The sequence below is a fragment of the Haliaeetus albicilla genome, chromosome 25 (assembly GCF_947461875.1).
Source record: "Haliaeetus albicilla chromosome 25, bHalAlb1.1, whole genome shotgun sequence".
NCBI lineage: Eukaryota > Metazoa > Chordata > Aves > Accipitriformes > Accipitridae > Haliaeetus > Haliaeetus albicilla.
In genome coordinates, this window is record NC_091507.1 from 21,324,328 (window position 1) to 21,344,400 (window position 20,073).

A 20,073-nucleotide genomic window follows, 5' to 3' on the forward strand; every position below is an offset into this window, starting at 1 on the left:
GTTGAGTGCATTGGGTTTTGCCCTTTCCTCAGTTATTTAGGCATCATTTTAAAATGCCTCCCAGCGTGCACGGTTCAGGAGATGTGCAAAGGGAGTTTTGTAGCGGTTTCCAGAGCCGTGCAGTCACGGGCAGCTCACCACGGAGGACCCTGCGGGCTGTTCCCCCAGCACCGCATCCCCTTGGGCAGCCCCGGAGGGATGCTGCGGTGGGTGCCCCTGCCAGCACCCTGCTGCTGCTGCGCTTACGGGTGCAGGAGAGCAGCAACGCAGCCCCGCCGTCACCCCTCCTGCCGCAACAGGAGGTGAGAGCTGACCCTTCGAGAATTAACCCGCCCTCAATTTGGGGTCCCTTATAGCACAGCACCATCACATCATACTTTTCTATAGCTCAGGATACTTTATTCGACACAAACAAGTGTCTCTTCATGCAGCAACAGGAGCCACGTCAATTAAAAGAGCATTGCTCTGTTGTTATAACAAGGCCAGGAGGATGGATGAGCAGCTCCAGAGGGACAGGGAGTGAAAAAGGACGTCTGCATGCTCAAGGGAGCTCATTAACCACTGAACAGCCACTGGGGTTATAGTGGAAGATAATTCCACGCTTTCTAGCTGGCCTCATTTCCTTGTATCACCCTGGGAAAAAATGTCTCTCTCTCTCTCTATTTTTATTTATACACACACACACACATATATAAGTGTATATATATATATATATATATCTCACTGGCACCAGTAGGGGAAATAAGGCCTATGGGGGTTTAGCTCTTGACAAACATGGTATCGCTCAGACTGACAAAAACGGAGGAATCAGCCATGCATACCTGAGGGAAATTTTCAATGAGTACGAGGGGCATCCGTAAAAACAGATTGTCCCAACGGCATTTTAACGCCTACAGCTTGACACGCTGCTTTCCACTCGGTATTGATTTCTTACCGGGTTGAAGCTGACCTTTCCCTGCCCGGTCTGACGCAGAATTAACGTCCAAACCAGCACACCCAAGGGCTCTGTAAACTGGCTGTGTGCAGACAAACCCTGATGCCTCCAGGCAAACCATCCCTGGAGGTGTTCAAAAAACGCGTAGACGAGGCACTTCGGGTCGTGGTTTAATGGGCACAGTGGTGTTGGGTTGACGGTTGGACTCGATGATCTTAAAGGTCTTTTCCAACCTAAACGATTCTAAGATTCTATAATTGCAGCCGGCCCATCCTTACCTGGGTCGGGCTCTCCGTGGTGTCGGGCAGGGCAGGAGCCGTCAGTGCCTGCTGAGGACCCGGCTCTGAAGATGCGATGAAGAAAACAACTTGGGTCTGGCAGGGCCCCGCTGTGGTCAGGGGGTCCGTTTTGGCTGACACCATCTGGTTTTGGTTGGGAGGGAAGGGGAGACCGTACCTTGATTCACCCATTACCTGGGGGAAGTTCACGGAGCGATCGGCAGGCAGCAGCAGCCCAGTATCAGGCAAAGCCAAGACTGGGTGCAGGCCAGAAAAAAGTGAGATCAGGTTAAAGAACGTGTAGATAAACGAGTGTTTTCCTGCTGGCCAAGAGCAGAGCAATTCAGCAACGAGCCAAAGCAATCTCTGAAAGTCTTGCTGAGGACCAGCCTCCTTCCCAGGGGCCCAAAGACAGGTAAATACACCGCCTGCATTTAAAAACAGAGAGAAAGGGAGGACCTGGGGGGATAAGTCAGTCCCACTTCAATGCAGATGAAAAGGCTAGAAAAAGGATTAAACAATCAGTTTATAAATACCTGCAAGTCCATAGGGTGATTTAAGTCATGCTGAAAATGCCAGACCAGTCTCATTTCTTGCTTTGCCTAGGAGGGCAGGTGGTAAACTTGGCGTATCTTGGTTTGGGTGAGGTTTTAAATTGTTTCACTTAGCATTTCTCCAAGCAATCTTTGATAATGGGATCTAGGTGAAATAACCATTAGGTGAGTTCACAAGCATTCAAAAACCTGTTCCCAAAGAGAAGTTTCAACAGTTCTCTCTACTTATCCATGCTTTCCTGTAAACTGGTAGGGTATTCTTGAACAAAGGAATCTTTCTCCCTAAAAATACATTATCGTTTTGGTGAGGAACTGGTACTTCATTACCTCCTTACCATTACATCACTGGTAATGCACTAAGTGATGGATTTATTGAATAGTGTCATTAATTATCTAGCAGAGGCTGGGTGAAGTGTGCAGTCATGAATTGGAAGGATGCAATTTGTAATATAGAGACCTGTTGCACCAGAACAAGGGAGCGATGCATCAACATGATGGCAGGTGTTGCCTGAGTGCTGTTACATACAGTTTTCCCAATTTCTTGTCCTTCGCTTGTAAGCAAATGTTGAAGTGGCTTGCCTTTGCTCTGCTGGGTGCAGAGTTCATTTCAGAAAACCAGGCACGGGAATTGAGCTGGGTGTCCTTTAAAAATGAGGCTCTTCGGACATGTTTGGACAAGGACTAAGCAACATACATTAAAATTAAGACCCGGACTCTGTGTTGTTACTTTTTCATCTCAGTTAAAAACTGAGAATCAGCGTGCATCTGCTACAGATGCAAAAGAGATGGTCAGCCTGTCCGTAGGGGACTTCAGCGACAAAAATGGAGCAAGAAGGAGGTCTGGCAGGATTAGGAACTTGGGAAGAAAATAACATGATATTCAATATGGCAAAGTACAAGGTACTAAACTAGAGGACAAGTATGTGAATGCCTAAAATTCGATGGGAGGAAGGACTGTGAGAAGCAGCAGCACTCGGAGCAGTTTGGAGAATTTGCTGAATACTAAGTACACAAAAATTTGCAATTTGATAGGGCTATGTAAAAAAAAAGCCCTAACTCATTTTGAGTGGCTCGTGCTGAGACATCATGTTACCGAACTGAAAAGCAATATTCTTCTCTTTGGGCCAGATCCCAAAGTAAATTTAAGCCAACAGTGGGGTTTAGCGGGTTTGTGGTTGGTGAGGCCACATCTTGAACACCATTCAATTTTGGGCACCTTATTACCCCCAAGACACTGACAAGCTGGGAGAGGTTCAAAGGAAAATGACAGCAACGGAGTGTAGAACTGGCTTAGGAGGTAAGATTGAAGAGTTATTAGATTACTAACGGCATGGCTAAGCCATATCTCAACAGTCTTTGGAACAGGGAGGCATAAAGGAAGGAGAGGAAGGTGAGGGGAAGCAATACCTTGCAAGACGGTGGTACCACTGCAGCCACGGTGAGGCCAGAGCTGGGGAGAAGCCCATCCTGGGCAGATTTGAAGGCTGAGCCCACCGTAACTCAAGTACGATGGGATTTCCCTCCAGCTGAGGGGTCCCCACCACCCCCCATGCCCCCCCAGTGGGTCCCTGGGCTCCCCAGTGCTGACGGGGTGCCCCTGGTTCAGGGCTGCCGGCACCATCGGCCGGCCACGGGCTCGGCAATGGGTCTCAGGAGCGAGGTCCATCGAGTGTGCTGAGCATGGGTTTCTCTCGACCTGCTGGCAGCTCTGGGTTACTTGGTTTAGCTGTAGCACCAGCTTTTCTAGCGGACTGGGTGTCCTCAGCACGTTTGCTTTACTTGTTTTTTATCTTCATATTATTTCACCATAGTTTCATACATAGAGACCCCCCCGGCTATCAACAGCTCCTGGAGGGGCAGGTGAGCCCGTGTGGTCTGGAGCTGGGCAGAAGGGGCTTTGGGGCTCAGGACAAGAGCGGAGAAACCAGGCACAACAGGCGGTAACAATATAGACAGTTCACACCATGCATAGCACATTTGGATGCGATGTGAAGCTGCAGACCGGTGAAGAAAGAACATCAGGAAAAGGGGTAGAGGCTAAAAAGCGTGTGTACAGTTTTAACTGCGTCACTATTCTCTCCTGCAACGGCTAGATTTGGAGTAATAATGATTGGAGTCTTAAGATTTCAATTACACTAACAATAAATTCTTGGCTTTACTTGATGAGCGTACTTTTTGTCCATGAACAACATTTTGAGAGTAACGAGAGCCAGGGCGCAGCTTTGCAGGTGGGCGTTTTGGCTGGGCGCGTGGCTTATTCCCTTGCAACGCCGCATGAAACTCTATGGCCTGTGATAGTCTGCGCAGATGGAGAAATCCCTTTGGTGAAAGCTGACGAAGCCAGAACTGCCGGAGATGTTTCATGGGATGTTTAATGTTCCTGAGGACCCCATGACTCACCATCACCCAAAAGAGACGGCGAGCAGTAATATGTTGCCCCCCCACCAGCAGGCTTTGGCACTCAACCACGTCTGAAAGCAACATCGCCAGGTTTTGCTAGGTTTATTTTTGCGTTCAATTTAGCAGGTTTTCACAGCAGTAGTTTCCTTTAGTTTCTCAGGAGGCGGAGGGGGTGTGAAGGGATCCGGCTGGGCTCGTGGGGGGGGGTCAGCAGCCCTTGGATAAACAGGGGCAGGACAGAAAAGCGGAGACCAGCCAAGCTCCTTCTGGAGAACCGGGGTGAGTGGTAGGTCAGCCCTGAAGAGAGGCTGCTTTGCCTTTTCCACGGCCCTGATCATTCTGTGCTATTATAAGCCCAGCGCTGAGCATTTGCCAAACCCCCTGCTCTCTCTTATCACTTGCCCTGAGGCTGGAAACAGTGGGAACATCAGTTCAGTTCAACTCCAAGTTGTTTTCACTGTTTTCTTCCCTTGAATTGCTCAGGCTGCAGATCTGACGTCTTTATTCTCAAACACAGAATAACTGTGCTCCCCAAGTCTGAAAAATGCCAAAATGTCTTCTCTTGTCAACCTGCAAAACACAGGAGAGAAGCGAATGAGAGGGATCGCTAGTGAAACACACAATACAGCTAAAAAAACCCAAAAAACCCCCAGACCCCCAAATTCCTAAACAAAACACAATCCTGGGCATGGAAAGCATCCCTTCGCCAAGCTCCACCCTCTGAGGCGCTGGCAATGATTTATAGAATAGAATCATAGAATAATTTAGGTTGGAAAAGATCTTCAAGATCATCGAGTCCAACCATCATCCATGCCCACTAAACCATGTTATGGAGTACCCTGTCCACTCGCTTTTTGAATATCTCCAGGGATGGTGACTCAACCACTTCCCTGGGCAGCCCATTCCAATGTTTGACAACCCTCTCAGTAAAAAAATTTTTCCTAATATCTAACCTAAATCTCCCTTGCCTCAGCTTGAGGCTGCCTTCTCTTACATTCTAAATTTCAGATTTCAGAAATTTTCAGAAAACTTCCTTCACCGTCCCCATGAAAAAGGCAGGCCAAGCCTGGCATGTCTGATCACCTGCTGACCTTTTAATACAGAAGACAACCAAGGAACAAAGAAAAAGGCATAAACCCCATTTCTCCCGCAGGACATGCACTTCAAATACCAGCCCTAACGTACCACCCCATCGCATGGGACCCTCTCTCCAAATCCCGCTACGCCAGGGTGGCTTTTCCCCCTGGCCGGTGCGGTCCGTGGGAGGCAACAAGGTGGCACGTGGCGCACACCTCTTTTGGGGACCCAAGCTGAAATCATGGTGTTTGGAGAGGCAGCACCGCGGAGCTGCCCAAAACCTGCCGGCTGGTCCCCCGGCACGGCGCTGGCGATGCTCCGGCAAGGCAGCAGGCAGTAACATGTCCCTCCTGGTATTTCCACCACCACCTTCTGCGCAGCCTCCACGGGAGGGAGGAATCGGGGCCGTTATCATGGGCGAATGAAGTTAATGTTTTATTAACATTGACACCGGGTTCCCGTTCGGTGCCAGGCAAACCTAAAGCAGCTCAAGCAGGCATGGCGTGTAACCCAGGCTTAGCATCCAGTTCCACTCAGGACAACGTCTCCAAGGGATAATTCCTCAGGCTGGATCTAACCTTTAAGGCGTAGCGCTCCAGAAAAGGCCTTCAAGCTTATTACTCAAGCTTGCTAATTGTGCAAACCAATGGGAGAGGAAGGGGCTTCACCTCCCTCTCTGTACGTACAAATCCAGTTACCTCCGACCACAGGGGTGCGGCTCTCCCAAACACGTTCTCCATTATTTTTTGGACAGTTTGTGCTTCCCCGAGCCCAGGCTTTGCCTTGCTGGTGCCTAGATCAGCAAGAGAAGGAAAACGCGATGGAGCCTGCCTAGCTCTGCCCGCCACCGTGCCTGGGCTGAGCGGGTGAGCGTGCCCTGGGACCCCCCAAAAATTGGCACTGGCATGGCTGCCCACCCCGGGAGGAGAAGCCGGACCACGGTCTCACCTCCAGCCTTGTTCCACCCCCACGCTGCCGCACGACCTTCCCCTCGGCCGTCCTTCCCTTCAGCCCAAGGTCAGCGGTGCGGGCATTAAATACCAGCCGAGGAAAGCAAACATCGGTCCCCCTTCCAGCAGCCCTGGGTACCTTAAACGCGACAAAAAACTCCCAGCCGAGGGGTTGGCACAGCAAAGGGAGCGGGGCTGGATGCGGACGGGCAGCCCTGCGCGGTGGGATGAGGAAAGCGGGCGCTGGTCGAATCCTGATGATCCAGCAAGAGGGTGCTTAGACCAGCGACCCTCCAGTGGGACCACGAAGAGTCGTCCGCTGGTCGGTAACGAGCGTTGCAGCGTACCCTTGCTTTTACGAATTCCAGCCACAGACCTGGAAGTGACAAATGTAGAAATGCAAAGTGTTGCCATATAACACCACGACTACAGGTTTTCAGTGTGAGGAGTCCTCTTCTGGTTCGCATCCTGCTAAATCCCAAATTCTTGACTTTCATGTGCTTGCAAATAGCTTCAAAGAGGAGTTGCATACTTCATGAGTAGTTACTTATTTTCTAATCAATCCCATTTCTTTAATTATATTTAGAAACCATGCAAGTGAAATGCAGTTTTTAACAAAAACTGTCTCAGCAGGTATCCATCTAGCATTAAATAGGAAACGCCTGTTCGTAAGCACCAAGCAGTTGGCCGGCAGCACAGACGACACCACCGCCACAAGCAAATCTTGTCTTTTAAGTTTGGTGCTGGCTCAAAACTCTTGGTGATTTCTTCAGTAAAATGCAGGTTTCTCAGCTCACATCTACTGATGTATCACTCTCTCTCCAAATAATGACATCTTTCATTTTTGCTGAGAAATACCTGACATTTTCATTAACAATTTCCAGTACTGGAGGAGAAATCTAAGAGAGAAACCATCTTAATATAACCACCCACTGTTATATGACTTTGTTTTACTTACTTCTGTTTTTTATGTAAATGCATTTTTGTAATTTATTGGTTTTAACATATTTATGTATTTAATTTGTGCATCAGTTGAAATTATGTACATAGTTTATTATATGATAAGGATCTAATAAAATTATACTAATTCTGTTTACGCTTCTATATTAATGTGGTTAATGCATTTATCCAGTTTGTACTTTTGGAGCTTCTAGTCAGAACAGATTTTCAGCTGTAATATTGTTCTGCTTTATTCTTACCTTCTATTGTAGATACTGCTCTTAACTTGGCACATTTGCATTTTCAATTTTCACTGAACTTTGCTAACCCCAGTTTAGAAATAAGGAAAAATAATTTAAATCATCCACCCAAATCATTTAGCTTCCTTACTCTTGCCTAATATAGCTGGCACTGGTGAATCTAGGTTAGCAGATTAGGTACGGGTTACAGGCACCATTAAAAGCAGCCAGCCTCCTCTCCTCCATTTGAAATCCAGCTTTCCTTCCCTTCTCCCATCATTTTCCCGCCTGTTCTGTAAAACACGGATCCTGACAGATTTCTTTGACCCCGCTGGGATGGAAGCAGCCGACAGCAATCGTCTCCCATCGCCTGCAGGGTCCCGCTGAGCTGCCCCGTCCTTCCTCACCCTCCTCCTCCTCGCTTTACCGTGTTCCCCTCCCCTGCACGGCCGTGCCTGGGCGAGCGGTGCTGAACTCAGCAGACTTTTAGGTTCGCGATAGACGGGAACAGACAGGGTATAACATAAGAGAGGAGAGCACGTGAAATCCTTGGCCTCAGTTTCCTTAGGGTACAAACTGATGAGTTTCGGGAGGCTCCGCTTCATCTCCTGTACAGACAGTTGCACCATCTCGATTTCCACACCATCTTCACCGTGTGAAAACAGAAGTAACAACATTTTGCTTTTGAACATGATTTGGGATTTAATTTCATTATTACTGATTAATTTGTTGGTTAGATTTAGTTGCCTACTGAAGTCCATGTACTGTTAAATTATCCCCTTTCTGCCAGCAGTGCAGAAAGTGCTTTTTCTTCAGAAAGCCTCTCACTCCTCATCTCAGCACAGAAAAAGTCAAATCCCGTTGAAGACCTGCGACATCCCTCCCTGCTTTTCCCCCCAACCCCTTCACGCCTCTGCTCTCATTTCTGAAACTGCTACGTGGGAACCTCCACAAGCCTTTTCACCTCTGGGCACCTGTCTCGTTTTCATCGTTTTCAGGCCACTGCCCAATCCCTTTGTCTTATTTTAACTTAAAAAAAAAAAAGAAAAGACATTTGTCCTGAATATCTGTCAGCTCATGGTGTAATGACTGAAAGTACCTTTTTGTTCACCCTCCTCTCCTTTCTACAGGGCATACAGATTGGTTAAATGTCTGTAAATCTTATTTTTCTTTTACTTGGCCTGACTCTTATTTCATCATCTGAAAACACGTTAAATCACCCCAAATTGGTGGCTACTATGCTCAACTATCACACTGTCTGAACTGAAGCAGAAAAGCACAAGAAATCTCCCTCTGTGTTCAGAAACTCAGCATCATTTAGCTGACAGAATAACCCTGCCATATTACTCCAGCTGACAGGCTGGGTTACAGCTCTCAATGTCCAAATAATCCAAAGTCTCTTGGCTAACCTTACATATGCGCCCATTTTACAGATTTGCCCCCACCACGCGTCCCGTGAAGCGACAGAAAGGCAGGGCACACCAATATACCCAGTTAAAAGGGATGAACCCCTGGCCCTGCTGAATTCATGGGGCAATTTGGGGGTTTGACATTACCGGGGTTCAATAAAAGAGTAAGAGCATTAGCGAACAACTTCGACAAGGGCACCAGCGAGCCTGGAAGGGCTTTCTAAAAAACCCAAGCTCCCGTTGCAGCGGGGCAGTTTAGAGAACTCATCGGCTCTGCTGTTTGCCAAACGCCTTTTGCTTTTCCATCCGCAGGGAGCTGCTGGGGAGGATTTTCGGTCCAGCTCCTCCGCACGCAGAGCGAGCGCAGGGTTGGGGACCTGCTTCTCAACACGCCGGAGCCGTCGGTAATTAACTGACGCCTATATGTTCTCTGCCTCGGCATATATCTGTACGGCAGAACTTTTTATTGTACGTACTCTGAAGCTGAGTTAGCGTCGTCAGAGATCACCTAAAAACATTTCCTGCACAAAACAGAAAAACGTCGAACCTGATTTCCCCAGCTGCGCAACAAGGCAAACGTCCCCCCCCCTCACTCCCGCTGCCATCCCCTATATCCCAACAGATAGCTACAGGTCGTAGTGGGAGAGTTAAAGCCACTGTTTGCAGGTTAATTGGGAAAAACCCACAAACCCAGAGAGAAACAAGTTCTCCTTCGCTTTATCTGCTCTGATAACAGCTATCGGACTGAGTCTATCGCAAGCCCTACGGGCACTCGGCAAAATGCGTAACTCTGCCGATCTGCTAAGGCATCAAGAGAAAGGAGAAGGGCATTTGATAGGAGCGAACTTTTCCTTGCCAGCCTCAACCCCAGCATTATCGACACCCTTTATAAAGAACGGTATCTGCTGCTGGTTGATAATGGTGAGCAGGGGCTTTCATTGGTATAGGAAGTAATCTCAGTGACCTTCAGCCGAGAAGAAGGTATAAAAACCAAAGTGTTTTTCTTGGGCGACTGTTTGGGCACCGGTTGAATTTCTTAGTTTCTGAGGAGGACGTGTTTTAGGGAAATTTTGTGAGAAAATGGCAACTTTAAACGAAAAAAAGACCTGCAGCGAACGGATGGAAAATTTCCGTCGTTTTGTCTGGAATCCAGAGACAAAGCTCTTCATGGGAAGGACCTTAATTAACTGGGGTAGGTTTTCACATGCAAGGGTCTTCTTTTCCTTCTGGTATGCTTAAAAACCTTGGGGGGGGGGGGGGTGTCGTCGTCCTAATGAATGCGACATAATATGGTGGCAGATGTGTTGTAATTGTTGAAGCCACCAGTTCTCATATTTGCTTCTGAGCCACTTCTAGGGTGGCCCTATAAGTCGAATCAATTAGATCAAAACATTGATCCAAGTAGTTCCTGCAAATGTAAGAAGACTTTAAACTGGTTTTGGAGCAAATACTTCAAAAGGACAAAACTTCACACATTAACAGGTAACTTATTAATAGCTAAGGGTGATGTTACAGTGCGGTTCTGACGCTGATGACTAAAGAGGGTTCTGGCGTATGGAGAATTTTGCTCAATTGGTGGGTTTTGTCCAATTCTCTGGAAACACGTTTTGCTTTTCCGAAATTCCTTTCTAAATTATTGTCTGCTCAGTAGATCTTCTCTCTTATCACCGCGTGCTACTGCATATTTCAGCTGCGTCTCCCTGCCCGTAGCCAAACCTCTGTCTACAAGGATGATGTGTTTTCTGATTTAAATTCGGGGAAGGGCAGCCCTGACTGTGGCGAGGAGGGTCCCTGCTCTTCCCACAGACCGTAGCCGCAAGCTTCCATGTGATTTTTGTCTACTGTGAAGCCCACGAGTGTAGCTTATTGGCCACTCGTCTTAAAACCAGAATTTTACAGAAAATGAAACCAAAATGTGAGCTCTTTCAGTTTGGAGAGAAGAAGGTGCTACGAGGCGCCCGGGATTACAGGGAGCGGTTTCTGACAGCCCCCCCAAAATAACCACTGGCTGCTTGGAGGGCACCAGCCACATCTAAGACACATTATGCCCACACAGACAGAAACCCAGCACTATTCTGCATCTCACACCTGAATAAAATAGCAAGATGACACATTTCGCTGAAGGTGAGTTCAGCTGTAAAAGGCAGTGAGGTCTAGATTCAACATGCCTGAAATACTGACATCTGCCATCCAAAAAACACCAGGAGCAACTTGGTTTTGTTGAGGAGATACCTCGGCTGTGTCGCTCAGTCCACGCATAGTAAGTAGATAAATGGTCTCGATACATGAAGTTACTTCAAGAGGCCACACAATCTTTTAAGCTTTAAATAATCTGAGCTAAGCACCAACTACTTCGAAAATCCTTGTAAAACTGAACAAATGTACAGCCAAATTTTTCTCAGAGAATATTCTTCTGAGTGTAGAGAAAAAGATCCCAACCACCTGTCCCTTTGCAGGGAAAACCTCCCTGGGACCAAGGGTGGAAAGGAGACGGCCACGGCTGCCAGGACGGTCCTGGCCACGGAGGGATCACTGCACCGTCTTGCTCAAAAAATGAGATTTTGCCCTCATTTTTTTTTTTTCCCCCACAGTGTGGATCAGCCTGTACTACCTGGCTTTCTACGTGGTGATGTCGGGGCTGTTCGCGCTCTCCATCTATTCTTTAATGAGGACGGTGAATCCATACGAGCCAGATTACCAGGACCAGCTGAAATCCCCAGGTACAGCCACGGTCCTGCCTGCTGCTGCCCTGGGGGGAATTAAACCCCCCCAGGCTGCGTGGGGCCGGGAGGCATCAGTAGAGCCTGGGTGCGAGGAGAGACAAATGTGGAATAAATCAGGGGGATTCTGCCCAAACAATCCCTGCAGTTTAATCTCTGCCTGAAAGCACTTTTAGACTTAAAAAAAAAAAAAATTGCGCATTTATTTATTCATTTATATATATTTATATATTTAAAATATATATGAATATATTCATGAACATATATAACATAACAAAACAAATATAATAGTAAATATAAAACAGTAATAAATATAATATAGATGAATATAAATTCATTTATTTCATCACGCTATTGAGATGACCAGTCTCAGACCCAGGCTGTGGGGCACCTCCTCTCCCCACAGGCAGGGCTCAGCCCCTGGGAAAACCCTGGTTTCTGCTCCAGCCCCCCAAAAAACCCAGAGGGTTTTGGGGTGCCTGGCAAGACGGAGGGGTGCTGGGGCGAGCAGCCTGCGGTGGGTATTTCCACACTTGCCGGTGGCATGGAAAGTCCCTGGGGGAGCAGGAATCCCTGCTGGGATGTGCTGTGCCAGTGGCCAAGCAGGTAAAAATAAGACAAAGACAGACAGGATTAGGAATGAAGATTTTTGGGACATGAAGTGAGACCGGGGAGATCATCAGCGAGAGATCGTCGGCGCACACTGCTAAAACTTCACCCCGCCAACGGCTTGTTTTTACAACGGGAGGGAAAAAATGACTTTTTTCAAAGCTGTAGCCCTAAAAATTATTCTGTCTGCTGATGACGTATTTTGAAGTTTCCTCTCCCAATGTTCAGTAAGTTTGGTGTTTGCTCGCAAAACAATTCCTGTAAAATATTAAGTGTGGCTTTTTCAAAAGCTGTTTCTCACGCTGCAGTATGATGGGTTTCTTTAACCTGACGTGACTATTATAACTGTTATTGTTAACAAGTCCTGGGGAAATCCAGGGCAACTGCTGGAATGATTTTGCAAGCGGTTCTGATAACAGCATGGATATACATGAAAAGAAAAGAATTTAGCAGCAGCAGAGGCTTCAGGGTTTTGGTGGAACAACTCACAGCTGAAATGGTTTCCGTACGTGCTTAAATCCTCCCCAGCAAAGCCTGGGGATCTCCCACGCTTAAAATAACGAGTCTTGATGCAGCGTAATTGCTACTGTCAATTTAAATAAATCTGTGCCTGGCACCTCTCCTCTGCTTTGCCTTCCCTTTTCTCCCCCCACAAAGGTGTAACGTTACGACCCGACGTTTATGGGGACAGAGGACTACAAATCTACTACAACGTATCCGACAACAAAACCTGGGAAGGTTTAGTGACAACTCTCCAGACATTTCTGACAGGTAAAAATGAAGTTTCCTGCGTAATACTGAAATGTGCTGTCACATCTCCCAAGTCAGGCCTGAGGACCTTAAGTCAGTGTTCCCATTTTCTATTTGTCCTTCTGAAATCACAGATTTTGAGTGGAAAGTGCATCTTCTGGAAGGGATGAGCAAATCACCTCACGAATCTATAAATCAAACATATGTAAACATGTCTATTAAAAGCAGAGCCCTGCTTCAGAGCCTTTGCTTTGTTTAATCCTTAATAAAATAGGCCAACAGTTTGAAGGAAGAGGGAAGAAAAAAAGGTCTTCAAAACTAGTCTCACCTAAAATAATCTAATACCGTCCGTGAGTACAAATACCGAAGTGCCGTAGTGAGTCTTGTGAAGCTGTTGCACGGTGTCATCAGAGAGCACAGTCAAAGCAGGTTAGGTGCTCCATTTGCCTGTTCATCTCTTAACACGTTTATATTCTTTTTGGGCCTTAATATCCTATTTCTGTGTTTCTCATACACATATTGAGAAAAATTATATTTGAAAATGAATTTATATGGAGCTATCAACACAAACTGCCAGTCTTAACTTAATTTGATCTTTTTTTTTTGCTTTACCTGGGTATTCTAAAAAAAACCCCAAACAATTTAAACTTTCCTCATGCCACCTAATCCCAACTCCTCTTGAAGTAGTCTCCCGTGATATAACCAGCCTGATACCGGGATGCATAACTTACATATGAAAAACTTCAGAGGGGAATTTTTCTTTCTTCCTTCACATGCCTAGCGTATACACCAGCTGCTCAGCATCTCAACATCAACTGCACCAGTGACACATACTTCATCCAGGACACCTTTGACGGCCCGAATAAAACAAAACTCTCCTGCAAATTTACCTCAGATATGCTTCAAAACTGCTCCGGCATCACAGATCCAACTTTTGGATTTCCAGAAGGAACCCCCTGTTTTATTATAAAAATGAACAGGGTAAGTACAAGCTCAACGTGCTGAGCAGGAAAGAATTCACCGAGAAAACCCCCCGATAGCTCCAGTCCCCGCTGGGGAGCTGCCGTATCATCTGCTGGCACGGGCTCCGATCTCTGGTCTGTACTGGGAAGACAAATCCACGTGCTTTTCCCAAGAGACCTCCGGAGTTACCGGAGAAATTGTGAGACTTGGTCTCACAACCCCCAGGAAAGCAAAGCGATCTCTGAACTCCCTCTCTAGAGCTTTGCCTTTCGTTTAGTTTTGGCAGCATCCCCATAGCACGCTCGTCCGGCGTACACCAGTACGTAAACCAGTTTCGTTCTGCAACACCGCGATCCCGTGCCTTCAGCTGGGGCGTTAAGATGTGACAGTAACTGAAGTGATTTCAGAGAGGCGATACTCGCACGCCTTATTTCTCCAGGTTGCAAAGAAAATCTTTAGTAGAATCTATAAAACCAAAATTCAAACCTGCAGGATTTTTATTTTTTTTTTTCAGTGCAAACCACCAACATGTGTTTTCTGGAAAGGAAAAAGGGAACCTGCTATGCTTCCTTTAATTTTTTCAGGACATAGGCAAAGGCGCAAGCATTTTATTTTTGTTTTCAGGTAAAATTCTGAGCCTTCTAGTTCAATTTTGGTAGAAAGTGAAGAGCTCAGATTCTCCTCCAGTTCCCGACAGACAAAACCACTTGATTTTTGGTTTGGCTTCCACCCTAGACATTTTCAAGAATCTGTCTGAGATCCAACTGCGAGAGGAGCTACAGGATGCGACCCTGCTCTTTTTGTAGGATCAGACAGGCCCGAGGGTTTCTGCCAAAGCCAAGGTTTTCTAACAAGGCACAAGAGGAAAAGCACAGAGATTCAGCTCTTCCTTTATTGTCACGCAATTAGCTGTTCTAAGAGACCCCTGGCTGCCTGGGCATCAGAAAGAGCAAGTGGTACGTGTGGGTAAAATGAGCTGGAATTGCTGGGGAGCGCACCCGGCCAGGCTCGCACCCACCTGCAGTGCTCCTCCGCTTCCCAAAAATCCAGCCACGGCATCATTTTTCACCCGGGTACATAAGACGAGATGTTCTGTTTGACAGCGCCTTACGCAGAAACATGTTAAGCGTCCTCGGAAGCTCAATCGTTTGCTCATTTTTAACTCAAAACAATCTCCAAAATGACCAAACGTGTGTTTTCTATTTCAGATTATCAAGTTTCTCCCTGGCAACGGCACTGCACCAAGGGTGGACTGCACATACGTGGTAAGTGTTTGAGGTCCGAGTCTCCAAAATTTCAGGCGCTGCAGCTCTGATAGCAAGTGAAGCGCAGTTGCGACCAGAAAGATCACTCTGCAGCTCTGGAAATCAGCTCACTCTGGCCAAATACTGGGAATATTCTCAGTTCTGTGCAATTTCTTGCACCAGCAGACATCCTAAGAACAACAAAAAAAGACGTTCGTTTTAAATCACGTGAAAAATTGTTTTTCTGTGCCACAGAGAAGAGCATTTGCCGTTTGCTTTCAGCTCCCAGTAGTGAAGTTCGCACACCAGAGCAGCTCCTGCAGGCTCTCTGCACATTGCAGCAGGTCCCCATACACTCAATTCACAACTGCTCTGAAAGAACACTTGCCTCTTTTTTTTTTTTGGCAATAGCAACAGCGGGAGATTTCCACTTTTATTTCAAAAATAAAAATAAGACCGGCGCTAAACAGACTGCTGAACTCGAGTTTTAACAGACACCATGCAGCTGTCAGCAGCAGTAAAACGCTTGCCCAGGGCTGGCTTCTGATTGCCCAGGGCAACGAAGCTTCTCTCTTGCTTTACGAACAGGGTGACGAGTCTCGCCCGCTGGAGGTGGACTACTACCCCGTGAATGGGACCTTCAACCTGCACTACTTCCCCTACTACGGGACAAAGGCACAGGTGGGTGCTCGTGTATTTCAGTACCACTTTTCTTCTTTATCTTTGCGTAAGATGAAACGTATGGATCAACTCTGCAATCTTACGAGAACGGGGGAGAAGGCTAATTTTAAGACTTCATTTTTAAATGGGTAGTGTAAAATTAAAGTTTGTTGGGTTTTTTTTCCACCTCCTAGCCCAGCTACAGCAATCCTTTGGTAGCTGTGAAATTTCTCAACATTACAAGGAATGTCGAAGTTAAAATAGTGTGCAAAATCATCGGAGCTGGAATTACCTTTGATAATGTTCATGATCCATATGAAGGAAAAGTGGAATTTAAATTGAAAATAGAAGACTGAGCAGCAACAGAGACACTTCTGAAAAACACGTGCGAAGAGCAAACCTACCTATTCTCACGTTCCTCCGTATTTATTTTCTCACTATGATTTCCATATAAATTTAGGCAAATTACAGTGCAAAGAGACATTTTCTACTGAAAGATGACCCATATAGTTAAAAATCAAGGTGCCACTCTCAGCGCGTGAAGGAGAGGAGGATCATCTCGATGTACATAGCTTAATATTCCATGGCTATGGTAGGCTGCTGCCTTCATGCAAGTATTTGTACAAAACACGTTTCCTCTAAACTGAGCAGCTGTGCCTCCAAAGAAAATAAGTATAGGATCAAAACAACATTTTCTGTCACTCTTCAAACCATAATAATTGATGTACGATACTAAATCTTGGATACTGAGAAATAATTAGATAGCTAGAAAAAGAAATCCATACTTTGACATACTAGCAAGTAATATAATTCTCAATCTCTCTCGTACAGGATGTATAAATTTTAAAAGTGTACTAAAATTATCTGTACCCCAATGCACTGGTTTTTTGTACTGGTCAGCCAAGTCAGATTTTTTTAGTTGACAAATCAATGACTGCAAAAGAAGTGAACTTGAAGTCTGTCCCTTAGCTTACAGATTTTATTGTACCACTTGCAACTTCTGTATGTATATAACTTAATAAAAATGACCAGTAAGACTGTAACATCCACTTACATCCAGGAGAACTGTGTTCCTTTAACTATTAGACATTGTCATTTATTTGGGTTTTTTTCCCAGTAGAATAGCCCTGTACTGCAGTGATGAGTTTTGAGTTACTTGGAATAATCTGGAAGATGCTGAAGTAACACTGAATCTTTAAGTGAGTCTAGAATTTGAGAAGTCCAACTCTACCAAATAGGATACAAAGACCAAGATTGCTCTGTCTGTGTAGTATGTTTATGTTAGATGAAGTCCAAGCTGCTTCAGCCAGAGAATAAACATTGCACAGAAAAAAAAAAGATATTCCAGAGAAGAAATCATTTTACACCTTCACTACCTGCACATTTTAGGAAGCGGGAAGATGTGACAGGTCAATCTCCTTTACGACAGTGACATTCAGACAGCCTGCCTGCAGAAAGAATCCAGTTGGAGGGGAGTATTTCCCCTTCAAAATCACAAATGGTATTTGAGCCTTTCTTAGAAAAACTGGGCATTCTGCATTTCAGATATAGTAAGAAAATGCATCCTCATAGAATATATTTTTTCTCCCGGCCTTTCACGTTTCAATTTTTACAGTGGGACTTCAAACTTCCCGCAGACTGGGCATCTGCACAGCCACAGCTTCAGAGTGACAGCCTAGACCGACTTTACAACAAGACTTTTGGTGGGATAAATACATTGCAAGGAAAGACTATAGTGTCCCCGTGTTGACCGAAGGGCGATGCGTTCTGAGGTCAAAAAAAGGGCACGCAGGTCCACCAGATCTGGTTCTTTACGTACAAAGATTGTCACGCTGAATTTAGATTTCTCTTGAACTTTTTAGCCATCTGAAATTGTTCTCTTTCTTTGCTGGAGTTACAAATAATAGTAATACAGAGCAAGGTCTGTGGCTAGTGTAGCCAAAGTAGAAAAGCTCTGTGAAAGCTCTAAGTGTATTAATCTGGGTATAGTTAATATTAGCTTGCCTGGAACCCAAACATAAGGACACTTAAACAGCACAACGACCAGCACGCAAGTATTCTGTAATACTGCGACAGCACAGCCCAACACTACGTACAAGCATTTCATGCAGTGAGCAACGTAACCATCAAAGCAGCAAAGACAGGCTTGCACAGCTGCGCTCTGGAGACAGAAGTTACAAGATAAAGACCAAAATAAGCACGGGGGAAGGAAAACAGGCAGGGCATCCTGCCCAAAGCACAAGAGGCATGACTGGCAAACACAAAACCAAGTTGAGGAGCAGCTGAATGCCACTTTAGGCCAGGGGAGGGGGATCAAGAAGCATAAAACAACAAAAATGATGGGGGAAAGGGAGACAGACGCTTCCTCTGGTGGAAGAGCTCTCCAGCCTGATCACGTTCACCCTGGACACTAATGAGGACCTGGGTCATCAGTGCCAGCTGTACAGCAGCAGCTCCAGGCTACTGCATAGTCACAGTGAATTTAGCAGGCAAGTGTTACAGACTAACAGTCTTATATACATAGCAATAATGATTAATAACAGGCAAAGACTAACCATTAGCACAAAGTGTGTTGTTAAGGAATGAATTCAGTGGTGGTGTTTTCGAGTTTAAAACTGGCCTCATGTATCAGTCTTCTAAGCACTCCCATTGCAAGTCTCCAATTCCTTGAGAGGCAGAGATACACACACACACAAAAGAACATGTATACATATATAGATATATATAGATGTGTACCTATACATAGATATATATAAATTCAGTTGCAACATTAGAGATATTTGATTAGACCATACAATACAAATGGGAAAAAAAACTGTCAGGCTACACGGGTCTTTGGTTAGGAAACTGAAGCAGCCTATTTAAGAACGCAATACAAGTAAAAACGAACTCCTGAATTTCGTGAGACGTTGATCAGCTCGGACATCTGACAGAAAAGGCAGTTAGCCCCTGGCTCCGGGGCAGCGGGGGGGCTGCAGGCCTTACCAGGAGACGACTGGGCGGCCGCCAGTGCCAGGCTGTCTGCCCTTCTTCCCATCGGCTGTGCAACGGAGAGGTTAGCCGGGAGAAGAGGCAAAGGGAAGATAATAACATGCCATGAAACTAGTATCATTGGAGCCACGATTTTTTATATCCAATCAATTTTGGTTTCCAGGCTTAGCCCTAAAAGATGTTAAATAAGACTCCTGAAGATCAGCGCAGAGAGAACAGAAACACGGCAGTTGCTTTGAGAGGTATCTTCCTCTCGACACCCCCGTCTATTCTTATGAATATTCGTATGACTGGTAAAGCCAATAATTGGAGTGTAAAGTCCTCATGCCTATTACTAAAAATGATGAAGAGAAATTAACAGAGTGCAGAAAAACACTGAATACAAGCTCATTGATGCTTAAAGGATTTTTTCTGCTATGGCTGTGAGACTACAGCAAGTTCAAAATGTTTGCCCTCTACCTTTCAGAATTGCTAAGTACTATATATTAATAATTAAGTCTTTGCTTAATGGTCTCACATGATGTCATTGCTATTGCACTTGGGAATTCCTCTCATCATTTCATATAATTGGTTTTAATCTCTTACCTGTAATAAAAGTCAGGCAGAGATCGATTCTGCAGCAAATAAAGCTGTCTAACCATGTGCTACTTTCAGTAATTGGATGTAGAGTAACAGCTGCATCGATAATGCTTGCAGAAAATATTCTATGCTTTGCACATATCCTCCCTTCACAAGCTTCACTTCTTTCAGATACAGAAGTTCAAGCTCAAGCAAGATTATCTTGTTTAACATAAAATAAAAATGTGCATGAAAGAACAGGTGTCCTTTTCCTCAATTTAATTTGAAAAACTCTGAGGACAAAGACTGTTCACATCTCTTTCAATTTCTTTTTTCTTGATACCAGAGTGATAACAATGGACGCATGGCACTTCTCACTATGTTAAGAGCAGAAATTGGGCTGAAAATGCCTTTTAGGATCCCACCACATTTCTCTCACTTGATCTAAGATAAGAAGGAACTGAATTCTGGAGAGACACTTGGGATAACACCCTTCATCATTAATGTGTGTATTTATGTGTAGTCCTACTGTTACCAATGTGGGAATTCTATCATTCCAATCAAAATATGTTCCAGGGGTTTGTCACCATCTTTATCAACTAGATAACTAATTTTAATTATTCTGATTTCAAGTCCCAGTCCTTAAATCTTGTGTTACCTTTCTCTCTGATACTGATGAGCCTGCTAAAATGGTATCTTTTTGTGTGACCTGACATAAATCTAGTGACTTCTCTTTTTTTTAAAAAAATAAACCGAAATAGAGTTCCTTAAATCTCTTACTAAAAGATCTTGACCTTA

The 20,073-nt window shown here is 45.4% G+C and overlaps 1 protein-coding gene across 1 annotated transcript; it reads left to right on the forward strand.

Annotated features, from left to right (window-relative positions):
• The first annotated feature begins 9,860 nt into the window (after positions 1-9,860).
• Positions 9,861-16,824, forward strand: ATP4B (ATPase H+/K+ transporting subunit beta). Its single transcript, XM_069770394.1, has 7 exons — positions 9,861-9,972; positions 11,372-11,500; positions 12,767-12,880; positions 13,641-13,840; positions 15,031-15,084; positions 15,655-15,747; positions 15,921-16,824. The coding sequence occupies exons 1-7, from the start codon at positions 9,861-9,863 to the stop codon at positions 16,080-16,082; spliced, it is 864 nt and encodes a 287-aa protein (XP_069626495.1). The 3' UTR covers positions 16,083-16,824.
• The last annotated feature ends 3,249 nt before the right edge of the window (positions 16,825-20,073 follow it).